Source organism: Podarcis muralis, chromosome 8, assembly GCF_964188315.1.
Source record: "Podarcis muralis chromosome 8, rPodMur119.hap1.1, whole genome shotgun sequence".
Taxonomy (NCBI): Eukaryota; Metazoa; Chordata; class Lepidosauria; order Squamata; family Lacertidae; genus Podarcis; species Podarcis muralis.
The window spans coordinates 57,293,471-57,307,323 of NC_135662.1; the positions used below are offsets into that span (position 1 = coordinate 57,293,471).

At 44.5% G+C, this 13,853-nt stretch overlaps 2 protein-coding genes across 5 annotated transcripts; both read left to right on the forward strand.

Moving 5' to 3' along the window:
* The first annotated feature begins 1,272 nt into the window (after nt 1–1,272).
* Nucleotides 1,273–6,803, forward strand: RBFA (ribosome binding factor A). Its single transcript, XM_028737524.2, has 7 exons — nt 1,273–1,709; nt 2,270–2,312; nt 2,418–2,594; nt 2,979–3,091; nt 4,390–4,474; nt 5,801–5,877; nt 6,188–6,803. The coding sequence occupies exons 1-7, from the start codon at nt 1,282–1,284 to the stop codon at nt 6,579–6,581; spliced, it is 1,317 nt and encodes a 438-aa protein (XP_028593357.2). The 5' UTR covers nt 1,273–1,281; the 3' UTR covers nt 6,582–6,803.
* Nucleotides 6,804–9,268: 2,465 nt separating this feature from the next.
* Nucleotides 9,269–13,270, forward strand: LOC114600822 (nuclear transport factor 2-like). 4 transcript variants are annotated; one of them, XM_028737538.2, is made up of 6 exons: nt 9,269–9,379; nt 9,670–9,764; nt 11,071–11,178; nt 11,688–11,759; nt 12,025–12,123; nt 12,510–13,270. In XM_028737538.2, the coding sequence occupies exons 3-6, from the start codon at nt 11,080–11,082 to the stop codon at nt 12,621–12,623; spliced, it is 384 nt and encodes a 127-aa protein (XP_028593371.1). In that variant the 5' UTR covers nt 9,269–9,379; nt 9,670–9,764; nt 11,071–11,079; the 3' UTR covers nt 12,624–13,270. The 4 variants fall into 4 exon arrangements, with proteins under 4 accessions (XP_028593371.1, XP_028593372.1, XP_028593376.1 ...); XM_028737539.2 differs by lacking the exon at nt 9,670–9,764 and having other exon boundaries at nt 9,279–9,379; XM_028737543.2 differs by lacking the exons at nt 9,269–9,379; nt 9,670–9,764 and adding an exon at nt 10,214–10,443.
* Nucleotides 13,271–13,853: the final 583 nt, after the last annotated feature.

A 13,853-nucleotide genomic window follows, 5' to 3' on the forward strand; every position in this document is an offset into this window, starting at 1 on the left:
TAAAATGAGATTGATACAGAGGATACTGATCACCAGCTCATCTCTTCCTCAAAAATACATATTTTGGAGCGGCTGAAACAGTCCCACTCTTGCACTATTTGGGGTTTGAAATATGTAGCCTTACTGAGAAAAAAAAGAAGGCACTCAAATGTATAATGAATGGGTACACATTTCAACCTTAAGTGGCAATGAATTGCATGGAATTTGGTGGAACACACATTATTATTATTACTACAGTAATAATAATTTGTGTTGTCACCCAAGATATCGGACATACCATCCAGATGCAGCAATGGAGAAGATTGTGGAAGCAAGATAAAAGATTTATTGCTTGTTACACAATAAGAGAAAATCTTAGAAAGATGATGTACAGGTGGTATATGTCTCCCTCTAAACTGGCTACATCCACAAATTAAAAACTAACCCTTGTTGGAGATGCAATATGGCAGAAGGAACGATGTACCACGTATGGTGAGGATGTGAGAAAATAAAAAAAAATCTGGAGTAGTATTCACGAGGAACTGAAAAAGATGTTTAAAACATCATTTGAGAAAAAAACCAGAAGCGTTCCTGTTGGGCATTGTATCAATAGACATGCCCAACAACAAGAAAAAGTGTTTTTATATGCTACAGCTGCTGCCAGACTAACAGCCAAAAATTGGAAAGGGGACATTGTCCCATCAAGAATGGGTTAGCAAAATAAACTACCGGTATTTGAATTTATAGCAGCTATCAGATATCAATCAAAATAGAAACTAAGGAAAGAATGGGAATGCATGAAAGAATATATAACAAAACATCGTTCTAAAACAAATTTATTGATATGCATTGACTAAATTTTGTAAAGCTAAGATATTGACAGACGTTTTATGGGGAAAACACAAACAATATACACAACAGAATAAAATAAGAAACAAAAACAAAAGAAGCTGTAAAGTGATGGAGGGAAATCACAAAGGTAGGAATAAGGAAAATATATATACATAGAGATTTACATATGTTAAAATGTGTAATTGAATGTAATAATGTAAATAAAATTAAAAATATCACCAAAAAAGAGAGATCAGTCATAAGGTCAAGTCTACACCCTACATGGTCCCCCCCCAAAAAAAAATTGTATTGTCACCATCAGCATATAATTTATTGTAGTAATAACAAAGCAGCAATATTCACTGCATGTGCACGGCCACCTCGCGACAGGAGTGATCGCAAAGCAAACTCGCGCGGGCACTAATGAGAAAGCGAAGCATGACTGCGGAAGGGCGGCGCTTAGCGACTCAGATGCGCCGGGCGCCGCCAGGTGTTCAGGGCTTGCGAGTGCGAATGCTTTGCGGCGAAAAGAGCGCTTCATGGCCGCTGGGGGCGCTGCGGCGGCTTCCCGCGACAGACCTTGCTGGGGCCTTGCGGTGCAACGAGGAGCAGCCGCGGCCGCGGAGCTGCTTCCAGCCGACAGGGAGGTCTTGGAACTCCTGCGCGGCGAAGGGTCCCGAGCTCGCCATGTGGGGCGTTCGAAGCGCGGCCGCTGCAGCCTTTGCCAGCAGCCGAGCGACTCCGCCTCCCGGGACGGCAGCCTGTTGGTGGCGGCGGCGGCCTCAGTACGGCGGCCTCGGCCTGCCTCCGCTGGGCTGCCCCGGCTGCCGGGCTCTGCGCTGCTCTGCCGCCCTCTGCGGCTCCAGGAACCAGCTCAAGAAGTTCCTCTCTAAAAAGAAGTGAGTAAAGCACCCCCCCTCACTCCCCGAATACTACTACTACTACTAATAATAATAATAATGGACAGCCATAGGTTTGCAATACTTTCCTTATCTTTCTGAGTAAGGCAGACTTCTTTTGGGAAAGGATAAAGTCATAGAATTGTAGAGTCAGAAGGAACCGCGAGGGTGCAACTCCCTGCAATGCAGGAATAAGGTAAAGGTAAAGGGACCCCTGACCATTAGGTCCAGTTGCGGACGACTCTGGGGTTGCGGCGCTCATCTCGCTTTATTGGCCGAGGGAACTGGGTGTGCAGGGAAAGGGGAGGCCGCCAGCAAAGCCGCGCAGCTCCCCCACTTGCTGGGGCACCCCTGAGAGGCTGGCGGCCTGGCGCAACGAACCACTAAGCCGTATGGGAAAGACGGCTCTGCATCTGCCTCTCCTAGAATAGTGCTGCTGTATTTTGACATATGTTTGATACATTATTGCTCATGTTAAATCCATAAAACTCATATAGTCTCTCTCTCTCTCTCTCTCTCTCTCTCTCTCTCTCTCTTTTTTTTTTTTTTTTTTTTGAAAGGAAGAAGTTTTGGTATGATAGTCCTGCACTGGGCTCTTCCCTGGTAAGCACAGACAGATTTTTAAATTGGAAAGACAACTACGATGGAAAAGTAGATCATGCTTGATGCACAAGATATTCCTCTCAGCAATCTTTTTTTGTTTTAAAGGCACACAAGCCATCCAACTTGGCAAGTATATTAAAGCTTTGTCCACCAAAAGTGAAGACAGAAGACAGCATACGTAAAAGAGCCCTAAATGTTCTTCTGCTTAAAGCTGTGAGAGATGTCCTGAGTACCTTTGAGGCTGGCCAAGAAGTTTATGACCTCAACGTGGAACTGTCTAAGGCAAGTACAAAAGGCGTCAATCCAGCAAAGTCCCTAATATAAAGTTGTGAGATCAGAAATGTAATAGGACTGTCAAAGCCCAGTCATGAAACCTGTTCTACAGACTTCATGATGGTTTGTTGCAGTCTGACCTCAAGAACTGTAACAGAATTGGAAAAGGGCCTGTAGTCCAACCCTTGGTTAATGCAGGATATTCATCACTCCCTGTCAAAAGTCGGGCATGAGTAGAAAAAGTTGGATATGGGAAGTGAACAGCTAGATACACACGTATTGTTGTCAGGAATTGCTTGAATGTAATGGGATTATTGTCACTGCCCTCTTCCAAGCTTAGAGTTCTTCACCATGTAAAATGTGCCCTTACAACTGGCATTTTGAACTCCATAGGCGTCCCTCACATCAGATTTTTCAGTATGCCGTATCTACTGGAAGACTACTGGCAGTGTGGAACATGATGACTACATTGAGAAGGTTCTACAGAAGAGTGGTCCACGTATAAGGTACTACAGTGTTGTATCCAGAGGAGGGCGAATGTCCTTGTCTAGAGGCCATATTGGCAACTTTAAAAGGGTACATTGAGTGTTGGACTTAAGAATATGTGGTCAGTTGACTGGTTTATTATTTGGCTGTGGTCAAATTTCCAAAATCTAAAATGCCACTATGTAGGTGGTATAAAAACTTTGTCTAACACTGTAAAGATGGTGATTCATCTTTAAAAAGTGCTTCTGTGATTAGCATAAATATTAAACCTGTTCACAATTCAAGCATCTCTTTAACTAACACGTTAAAAATAGTTTGCCAATATATGATTGTCTAACTCTGGCATGGCCAAACTTGGCCCTCCAGCTGTTTTGGCACTACAATTCCCATCATCCCTGACCAGCGGCGTAGCGTGGGTTGTCAGCACCCGGGGCAAGGCAAGTAATTTGCGCCCCATAACCCGTGGATTTGTGCCCCCTAACCCGTGGATTTGCCCTAACCCCAGATGTTGCGCCCGGTGCGGCCGGCCCCCCCTGCACCCCCCACGCTACGCCACTGTCCCTGACCACTGGTCCTGTTAGCTAGGGATGATGGGAGTTGTAGTCCCAAAACAGCTGGAGGGCCAAGTTTGGCCATTCCTGGTCTAACTGCTCAAATTGTGTTTTTGTTACTCAAATGCCCAACTTTAGCTTGCTTATGTTACACCGTTAGGCTCGCAAGCACCTTCAGCACATGCGGAAACATGTATGTACTGTTTTCCTTCAGTTACATTCTTATGAAACATGCACAGACAGATATGCATGCTTGCTCATGTGCATACAAACAAATACACACACTTCCATGCAAGTGTTCAAAATAACATTTTTTGTGTATACACAGAGCAGTCCATGTTACTTTTCAAATACACACATACAAAATACGTTTCTGCTTCCCTTCATTGGTACCTACTTGACTGGGATCTGCAAGAATCTGCTCTAGAAGAGGAAGCTGTTCTGCTGAATAAACAGGAAAGAGTGGCTTGTTTCCTGTGCATCACTCTCACTTTGCAGGAAATCCCCGCAAGGGTACAGTTAGCTGACATGGCCCTGTGGAATGGGGTTTGCCACAAAAGTTGGGTGGGCCTACTTTCCACTTGAAAACTGGATAATTTTCCAATAGAGTAATTAGAAGATGTTACAGTGCTTCATTTTTTTCATTCTATCTTTGTTTTTTGATTTTCATTTTCTCCAAACACTTAACAAAATTGTAGCTGATTTTAATATTAGAGGTTTCTCCTTCCTTCCTTCCTTCCTTCCTTTTTTTTTTTTTTTTTTTACAGACACCTTCTGATTTCACATCAGGTCCTAGGAACTGTTCCTTCATTAGTGTTTGTCAGAGACAAAGAAGATGCTGCTATAAGAGAGGTAAGGAAGAAATTGCATAACTGTGTTGTTAATATCGGGGACGCGGGTGGCGCTGTGGGTAAAAGCCTCAGCACCTAGGGCTTGCCGATCGAAAGGTCGGCGGTTCGAATCCCCGTGGCGGGGTGCGCTTCCGCTGCTCGGTCCCAGCGCCTGCCAACCTAGCAGTTCGAAAGCACCCCCGGGTGCAAGTAGATAAATAGGGACCGCTTACCAGCGGGAAGGTAAACGGCGTTTCCGTGTGCGGCTCTGGCTCGCTAGAGCAGCGATGTCACGCTGGCCACGTGACCCGGAAGTGTCTCCGGACAGCGCTGGCCCCCGGCCTCTAGAGTGAGATGGGCGCACAACCCTAGAGTCTGTCAAGACTGGCCCGTACGGGCAGGGGTACCTTTACCTTTTTATTGTTAATATGCATTGTCAGGGTAATTGCATCATGGAGATGGGATGCTGCTCCCATCCCTCCCCCATCCCACTGCCACAAAAACCAGGAAAAGCCATTTTGGGATGCATTCGTAGCAACTTGTTAACAGAAATATACTATTGCACTAGGCTGATCCAGGGTGGGGTCCATTTTTCAGTCCAAAGGCCACATTCTCTCATGAGCAACTTGCTGGGTGGACGGGGGTCACATGCCAGCAGTGAGCAGGGCGAAGGGTTGTGGCCAGTGGCAAAAATGGTAAAATCAATGGGTACGACACTTATCTGTGTACAATATGCTACATTCCCATTGTGTATGTCAGAATTTTCTACACATCCATCCATCCAAGCAACTGAAAGGCGTTATCACATTTCAGGGGCATATTGTTTGCACAACACATTAAGCCAAGCTATGGCTTACTGGAAGTGCACAAACATGCAAGCTCCTGGAGATGAGCTTGCAGCCATTTTGCTCCTCCTCGGTCCTTTTTTGCTCCCATACCGCACCCACCAAGCTAAGTCAAGGATTTGACATAGTTTGTCATTCAAACCCAGGCCTGCGATTAAACTGTCTCACTAACAACTAGCTGTAGGCAAGGTTTGCTCCTTTTTCAGAATCCACACCAGGCTTCCTCAGCCTCGGCCCTCCAGATGTTTTTGGCCTACAGCTCTCATGATCCCTAGCTAGCAGGACCAGTGGTCAGGGATGATGGGAATTGTAGTCTCAAAACAGGTTGAGGTTGAGGAAGCCTGATCCACACAGTAAACCCTAGATTGACTTACCATGATGTCATGTGTACCGGACCACTTGCACGGTAACGAGGGCTTACAACTTATTTAACTTCTTGATTGTGCAAAGAAACGGCCCTATTTCTGGATATCTTAAATGCATGTGGATTTATTTTCTTGCAGATTGAGAAGTTATTGGCAACTGCTGATTTTGGGCCTGAAGAAGAAGAAGGAAAGGAATCGGTTCAAAATGATTTCAGGTATAAAATCATAAACACAAATGTAACGCTTTGGAAAAACTAGTTAAAATATTTTAAGATGCGTTTTCAAGCTACTGTTGGTTTGGTTAAGAGTTGTGTGCCTGTGGTGGGTGAAAGACCACCTCCTTCTTTCCTACTGTAGTCTCAGTGTTCCCTTCCTACAGTGCAGTATCTGTCTCTCTAATTGAGGGACCCTCCAGAACATTGTGGGCTGCAGTGGGAGGGAGGAAATTGGCAAAAATTCGGCAAAGGGACAAGTATCACATACAGTTAGGGCTACAGTTCTTACTTTTTTATCCCTTTCTTGTAGTGAACGATACACCAAAGCCACCACATACCTGGACTCGTCCCTTTCCTGCATGCGTGATAATCTGTTTGGAATTGATCATGATGCATTAAATAAGCAAATAATTGAATACAAAAAAATGACTAAGGACAAGGAAATAGAAGGAGTTGGATTGTCAGAGCAGCAGAAGCAACAGCTGGCTGAGATACAAAAGCGCAAGAAAGTGAGATGGAAGAAAGCCAAGAAACCTTTTGATGATGGAATTACACCTCAGAAATACCTAATGGACAAATACAGTGAAGATGACTGGGACAGTGACACTGCGTCCTCACATGAACTGGAAAATGAACTGGAGGATGAATTGCAGGAAATGGAAGATAGATTGGAAGTAGATAACAGTACCACCGAGCACAAGTAAACTTGTAAAACAAAACTATGGCTTACCTGAGAGCAAACCCCATTAACCTCAGTCGAATTTATTTCTAAGTAGTTATATACACGAGGTGTTTAAAATAAGGATTTTGCTTTTCACCATTAAAACAGCATACTGTATAGCGGAGGAAAACCATAAGTTTTCATAGAATAGTTTATTTTTAAAAAACCTTGTTTCAAACTGTTTTTATTAAACAATTGGACAATTCTTCTCAGCTGTTCAATTTCATTTACACACTAACTTACATTTGAACAACTTTGACAGTACCAAACTATCTTCATTATAACTTGTATCACTGGAACCTAATTGGTATCCGAGTAATAACCATATTTACCTTTGACAGGGTCAGTCTTCTATCACATTTCTTCCAGCAATCTTTACAACAGCACTATGAGGTCAGCTAGTAAGAGTACCCCCACATTATAAGACAATATGACACTTAATGTTAGTAGTTTTCTTACAGCCACCCACTGAGATGTGTTGAGATTAGAAAGAAATACTGTACCTGGCTAATCCTCTTAACTGTTTTACTATACTAAGTCCAAATACTACAACCGGTAGACATGAGACATGAGATTCTGCAATGCTGGCAGTATCTCCAATGAGAGACAGAACAGTGGCTCCAATAATTTTACTAAGAAAGTGGTCTGTGGCTGATAACTGTGGCAATGGATTGATGGATTATATGACTGTGGCTCCTTCCATAGTTCTCTTCCCCAAAGCAGCCATATCAGAAGTGGTCCCAAGATAAAGACAGTAACCTTGTTATTCAGCAAGTTGGCAGGTAAGCCATGCAGCTGTGTGTAGGCTGGAGGAGAAGGGATAGATCTGGCAAAGTTACTACTAGTAGTACTACTATTACTTCTTTTCCAGCTTGCCATCAAAGACTTCAAGGTGGTATACTAGCTTCTTTTTCTCCCCATTTTATCCTTCTAATGGCCTTGTGAGGGGAGGGAGAGAGATGGTGAATGGCCCATGGTCACCCACCGAGTTTCATGGCTTAAGTGAAGGTTTGAACACGGGTCTCCCAGACCCTAGTCTCAACAAAGATTGCCAGCCCCCTTGAGGCCCCAGGGCCCATTTGTAAACCAGAGAAACTCATGGGCACCACACACATCATAACATGTCGACTAAAGCAGAATGCATCTCCCAAGCCTCATTTTAGAAGGGGGAAAGGAACCTATGAACATCAGGTAAGGTCTCTGGGCAGACCTGTGTCCATTGGCAACACCTGCTCTAATCGTCCCACACTGGCTCTGAATAATGGCCTGCTGTTTTTCCATAGTTAAACCTATCTTGCAGTGATGTGATGGCTGCCTCCTTAAGTGGCTTTAAAAGAGGACTAGAAAAAATCATGGATAATAAGGCTATCAATGACTACTGTTCGTGATCGCTGTGTAGCACTTCAGGTATCAGAGGCTGTAATGGCATTGAATGCCAGTTATTGGTGGGTAGGGAGAGGATATTTATTTTTCGCCCTATAGGACGCACCGTCCCATAAGGCGCACCTAGTTTTTTTTGGGGGGGAAATAAAGGGAAAAAAATTATTTCCCCCCCAGGCGCAGGGCTGGGGCGGTGAAACCCGAGCTTCCCTCGACCCCAGCCCCAGGAACAGGCAACTCTCAGCGCGCCCAGGCTTCAGCATGCAGGCAACTCTCCGCAAGCTGCGGGAGCCTGGCGCGGGCTCCCACGGCTTGCGGAGAGCTGCGCAAAGCTTGGAGAGCGAGAGGGGTTGGTGCGCACCGACCCCTCTCGCTCTCCAGGCATCAGCAAAAGCCTGCATTCGCCCCATAGGACGCACACACATTTTCCCTTCATTTTTGGAGGGGAAAAAGTGCGTCCTATAGGGCGAAAAATACGGTATTTGGGCTCATGGCCTGCCTGCAAGCTTCCCATAGGCTTCTTGGTGGCTGGCCACTAGGAAACTACAGTTAGAATGGGACTACAGTCTGATCTAGCTCAGCTTTTCTTATTTCGTAGGCGCTGCACACATTGTACATTTAAAGCACCAGCGCTGCCCCCAAGAATCCTGGGAAATGTAGCTTCCCCCATCAGAGCTACAATTCCCAGTTTTCTTGACAAACTATACAGTTCCTAGGCTTCTTTTGAGGGGAATATGTGGTTCAGTTATATGGTTTTTAGGTTTTTTTAAAGCCCACTTAAGAACATTAGCATTAACATTGGTTGCCAGCAACCATTTCCGGCGCCCGTTCCAGAGGAACAGCAGAGATATCTTACAACCACTTACTTGGGATAAAGTCTCAATGAACTAAATTGACATATTTCTGAATAGGCATCCACAGGATTGTGCTTTAGCTCTGCTGACCTCTTGTCAGGAGTCCTTGGCACCTTACAGGCGAATACTTTTCATTGTGCTGTGAATTCTCACCCAATAACCTTTCTCCCTCAAAAGCTTTGAAAGAGCGAACGCGTATAAAGCAGAAGTTGAGCCAGAAATTCGTGTTTTCGCCTACGGATTTTAATGCATGCTCTCCCAGTTTTATCTCATACCAAAGATTCTGCATGGCTAATTTTGTATCCACTAACCGAGCAGCACTGCGACGAGTAGAACAAGGAAGTGTCTCTTAACATGCCGCTTTAGGAGCGAACATCAAAGCCAGCCCAGTATTCCAAATCCCTTAGAGGTGGCGGCGCTCAGGCTGCCATTGGCTGAAGAGGGTGTGACGTATTCTAAATCGCCGGGTCGGCGCGCCATCTGATGGTTCTAACGAGTTTGCATCGGTGACCCACGTGCTTGTTGGACAGAAGCGGCTGCTAAGGAGGTGGGGATACCGGAAAGTTTTTTTTATTTTCTGGGGGCGGGAAGACTTCTATAATGGCGCCAAATTTCCAGAGAGTTACTGTGTGTGTTGTGATTCCCAAAATGCGGGTGGATTCCATATATTCATTCCCCCAACCGGGACGCGGTGGGGGGAGCCATCCCCACGTGCGTTTCAAGCCCTAGGTGGTCGGATTCCAGAAGCCCCCCTCCAGGTTGTTCCCGTGCATCCTGCGCGGTGGCTGAATCCTTTCGCTTAAAATCCGAATCGGTTTCCAACCACTTCTTTTGTAGGCTGCTGGCGATAGGTTGGAGATAAGCCGAGGGTTGGAGTCGAGCTGGGAAGGAGGTAGCGCGCAGGCGACCACAACGGGCGGACAAGCTGCCGGGTGAGTCGGCCGCTTGGGCGCCAAGATCCACGCCTGGGGAGCAAACGGCGGGCTTTGTTAGGCGTGCAACGCCCCGGGAATGGGGAGCGGGCTTTGGAATGGCTGGGCGCTGCATAGTTTGGAAGTGGGTGCAGCTTTTGAACGCATAACTGCTTTTAAAAGAGAGCGGTCTGATCTGGCACTGCACGTTAGGAGCTTGCTTCCTGCACCGATCCTTTCCCTAGATGTGCACGAGTTTCTCGCTTTTGCTCCCTTATCCTCGCTTTCCCCAGTGCTCTTCCAGCGTTTGCCGGAGCAGTTGACCCCCGCCTACCCCCGGGCTCGAGCAAGACGCAGGGGCGGTAGTAGTAGCACGTGGCCTTTCCAAAACTGGGAGGGGAGTGGCGGCGCTGGGGGTCGGTGAGTGAAGAGACGCGACCTCGTTGCGTTTTCACAAGTTCGTGAGAGATCAAGAGCGTGGAGCCGACAGTTTCCCCGCTGACGACCTCCGGGTGAAAATGGGTGCTGTGCTTCTTTACGCCTAAACGGAAGGGGCATCTATCTACTTACTCCCAAGTCAGCACGTGAGGTGTCCAAGCTAGAGGAACCCCATTAAAGGCGTTTGTGGATCGCGCAGCCTGATCTCACGAATGTTTAATGGGATCGGAGATCCGCCCTGCATCGTGGGGCTTACGCCGAAGTAAGCCCATGCCGGACTGGACCCGTTTCTGATGACCCTATGCATGTTTATGCAGAAGTCCCCTTCAGTTCAGTGAGATTCTCCAAGCAAGCATGTTTAGGGCTGCAGCCTCAGAGTGCAGTTCTATGCATGCCTGTTCCCACTGCATCCCACGGGATTTACTTTTACCTGCGTAGCACAATGGACTGCAGTTTTACTTCTTGATCCTAGGCATGTTTACGTGGGCGCCCCACTGAATTCAGCTGAGCTTACTCTAAGAAAAGTTTCATTGGATTATGTAGCCAAATCCTATATGTGTTTACTTAGAAGTAAGTTCAACCAGTTTCCAAGTTAATTCTGAGTTTGTGCAGAAGATCAAGGGCAAGCCTAAACATGTTTATCAGCAGTAGGTCCCGCTGTCCTGTCTTACCCAAATGATAAGCAAAAGGAAAACAATAAATTGAAAATTTCATATCTGAGTTCTTGTGCAACTTTAATGTTCACTCTTTCACTCCTACTAAGCTTAAATGTGAATAACCGGCTTACGTTCTACATTTATACCTCCAGACATAGTTCCATTGTGGGTGGGCTTGTGACTGTCTAGGTTTTGTTAATTAAACATTCCTAATGTTAGTTTTCCCTTTGTAGGCGTGCAAAATGGCAGAAAGACCCATTTGGGAGCAAATTGGAACAAGTTTTATACAACTTTATTACCAGCAGTTTGATACCAACAGGGAACAGCTAGCTTCACTTTATGTATGTACCAATTTACCTTTGTTTAGACCTTTGTTTTCTCATTGGTCCTGGGTTATTGACTTGGCATCTTTGCCAAAGCAGCAAAAGTTAAGATGTGGTTGAGGTGCCTAACCAAAACTTGGGTCTGTTGTTGTTGTTTGTGTTTGTTAATAACAAAATATTGTAAATTTTAGATCCCGGGCAGCTTCCTTTTATTCCTATCAGTAGTTGAAGGTAGAGTCTTGTGATTGAAGTTTTCCAAATATTTTAGGCATAATAGTGTGTTTTCTTATCAGTCACAGTGTTGCCCCCTTCCAATGTGAAGTGCTTGCAGTTTGAGCCAAGGAGCCAGAAAATACTACCATAGGTTTTGCCAAACTTTGGGGATGGGTGCAGACAATTGTGGGAAGCTGAGTAGGATGAGGAGTGGAGCTCCCTGAAGGCATCATGCCTAGGGGTTGAACCTGGGTACTTTGCTTTTCTTTGGTCTTTTTAATGTATAGGTTTTAGTAACGTATACCTTTTTGCAGACAGATGCTTCTTGTTTATCATGGGAAGGGCAGCAATACCAAGGAAAAGCATCAATCATGGAAAAATTGCTGGTATGTTCCTACTTAAAATCAGTAGTTCGCAGAGTTAATTGCAGAGTTGGGAGGGATCCAAGGGTCATCTAGTCCAACCCCCTGCAAGGCTAGCTTGCTGCCTGTTCTGTAAGTGTTTTAAAATAATTAAATCCAATAGTTTAACCGAGGAACTGAAAGGAGAGCACTGATTGACTTGGTCTGTTTCTCATGTGTTTGCATGTTGCTAGTATTCTATATCTAGTAAACTAGGCAGGTCTAACACTTGTTCTCTTTATGGTACTAGAGACTCCCTTTCCAAAAAATTCAGCACAACATAACATCCCAAGATCACCAGCCAGCTCCTGACAACTGTATCCTTAGTATGGTTGTTGGTCAGCTGAAGGTAAGTTTGAAAATTAATTGCATCTTTGGCATGTGCAAAGCATTTAAATCTTTGGCTACCTCAGTGTTAAAGCTGAAACATTAAAGCGTCCGAACAGAATTTTATTTATTTAAAATATCATAAACCGAGCAATAAAAATGGAAAGTGTGTGTGTCAGTTGCTATACAATACATCTGCCACATAAAATGAAACAGAAGGTACAATGTTATCAAAATGACATACTGTAAGATTTCACTGATTTATCTTTTCACCAAAATCAGCGAGGCATAAAAGGGCTTAAATCTGGTTGGATTTTGCTTTATTATGTTTAAGACTACTATGGGGCTTCTGTTTACATGATGGCCATATTTATACAGAATCTAAAATGTCATCTTCTCTTAATGTAGGTGGATGATGATCCAGTGATGGGATTTCACCAGTTGTTTGTTCTCAAGAACATTAACGACAAATGGATCTGTTCCAATGACATATTTAGGTTGGCTCTGTACAACTTTGCTTGAAATCTCTCTTCTCAAGCATGCCTTTGAGATCGTTCATCTAAAAAAAAAAATGTAAACAAAAATTGGTTTTAAAATTGCTTGTATTCTTCTTCATTCTTTTGCTTGGTGATTGAAAGAACATGTATATTCTGTTTTAAATGTTAAGCAATCTCATTAGGATGATCACTTCCTCTAATATACCTGCATTTCGCTCCTGCACATCTGTCACATAAAACATTGTGTATATAAAGTACTGTAAGAATGCTCTGCTTGTCTATTTTAATTGCATTAAACATGTTGAAACTTGCATAAAGGATCGCTTTTAAAATTGCTCTGAAATAACCACAAGAAGTCCTGTTAGTGGACATGAGGGAATAACCATTTTTCTTAAATGCATTTCTTCTACATGACTACATATTTCATATCCTCATGTTATTTGTTGATATGTTGGCATGAACTCTGGGTGAATTTGCAGTGCTAAGTTTGCATTTTGAATATATTGTTTGCATGAAGTCTGAGGTGGCTGGAGCCGTTCATTATCATGGCAAGACAAGCCCCATGTATGTACCATTGTGCTGCCCTGTGTTTATGGAATTTGTTACGGCTAAAGATTTATCAGATATGAGAATTTGCCCATTCATATGGACAATTAAAGCTTTTCTTTTCAAGCAGGGTTTTAACATCTCAAGTATAATTGAGCTGTATTGAATATTTTGTTTATGTTGAATATATTGAGCTCACCATGAACACTTCCCTTATTCTCTTATAATGGCAATGGCACCTACTTGAGAGGTGACGGAACTGAATTCTGGCTGGAAAAAAACCTCTGGACAGTCGTCTTCAGCAGAGGCATTCTGAATGGTCTGAATAGGGGAGCTGTGGGAGGAAGAGCTGACAAAGAAGCTCCACCAGCTTAGGAGCTCTGCTGTCCTGACAACTTGCCCTGACTTGGTGTGAATAAAATAGTGCTCATCAAATGGATCATCCAGAGAACTTCTGTTAACCAGAACCAGAGAACTGCCCTTATAGGTATTCTCATTGCCGCCTTTCTTTGCTTTGTAGGCCTGGCACAATTTGGATACACCTGGCTGGACAAAAAAAAATGTCAGGCACCCAAGTCCTTAAGGCTGTCAGTGGCTACTAGCCAGCATGGCTATGATCCACCTCCCCATCACAGGGAGGTGGATCATACCCGTTGAATATCAGTTGCTTGGAAACACTGGCATGTTTCTCAGCTTGGCAGACACATAC

Coding starts and splice junctions, on each gene's coding strand:
- RBFA (XM_028737524.2), top strand. CDS start 1,282: ATGCGCCGGGCGCCGCCAGGTGTTCAGGGCTTGCGAGTGCGAATGCTT. Junction 2,313..2,417: donor CTGCACTGGGCTCTTCCCTG/GTAAGCACAGAC, acceptor TTTGTTTTAAAG/GCACACAAGCCATCCAACTT. Junction 4,475..5,800: donor AAGATGCTGCTATAAGAGAG/GTAAGGAAGAAA, acceptor ATTTTCTTGCAG/ATTGAGAAGTTATTGGCAAC.
- LOC114600822 (XM_028737538.2), top strand. CDS start 11,080: ATGGCAGAAAGACCCATTTGGGAGCAAATTGGAACAAGTTTTATACAA. Junction 11,179..11,687: donor AACAGCTAGCTTCACTTTAT/GTATGTACCAAT, acceptor ACCTTTTTGCAG/ACAGATGCTTCTTGTTTATC. Junction 11,760..12,024: donor CAATCATGGAAAAATTGCTG/GTATGTTCCTAC, acceptor TTATGGTACTAG/AGACTCCCTTTCCAAAAAAT.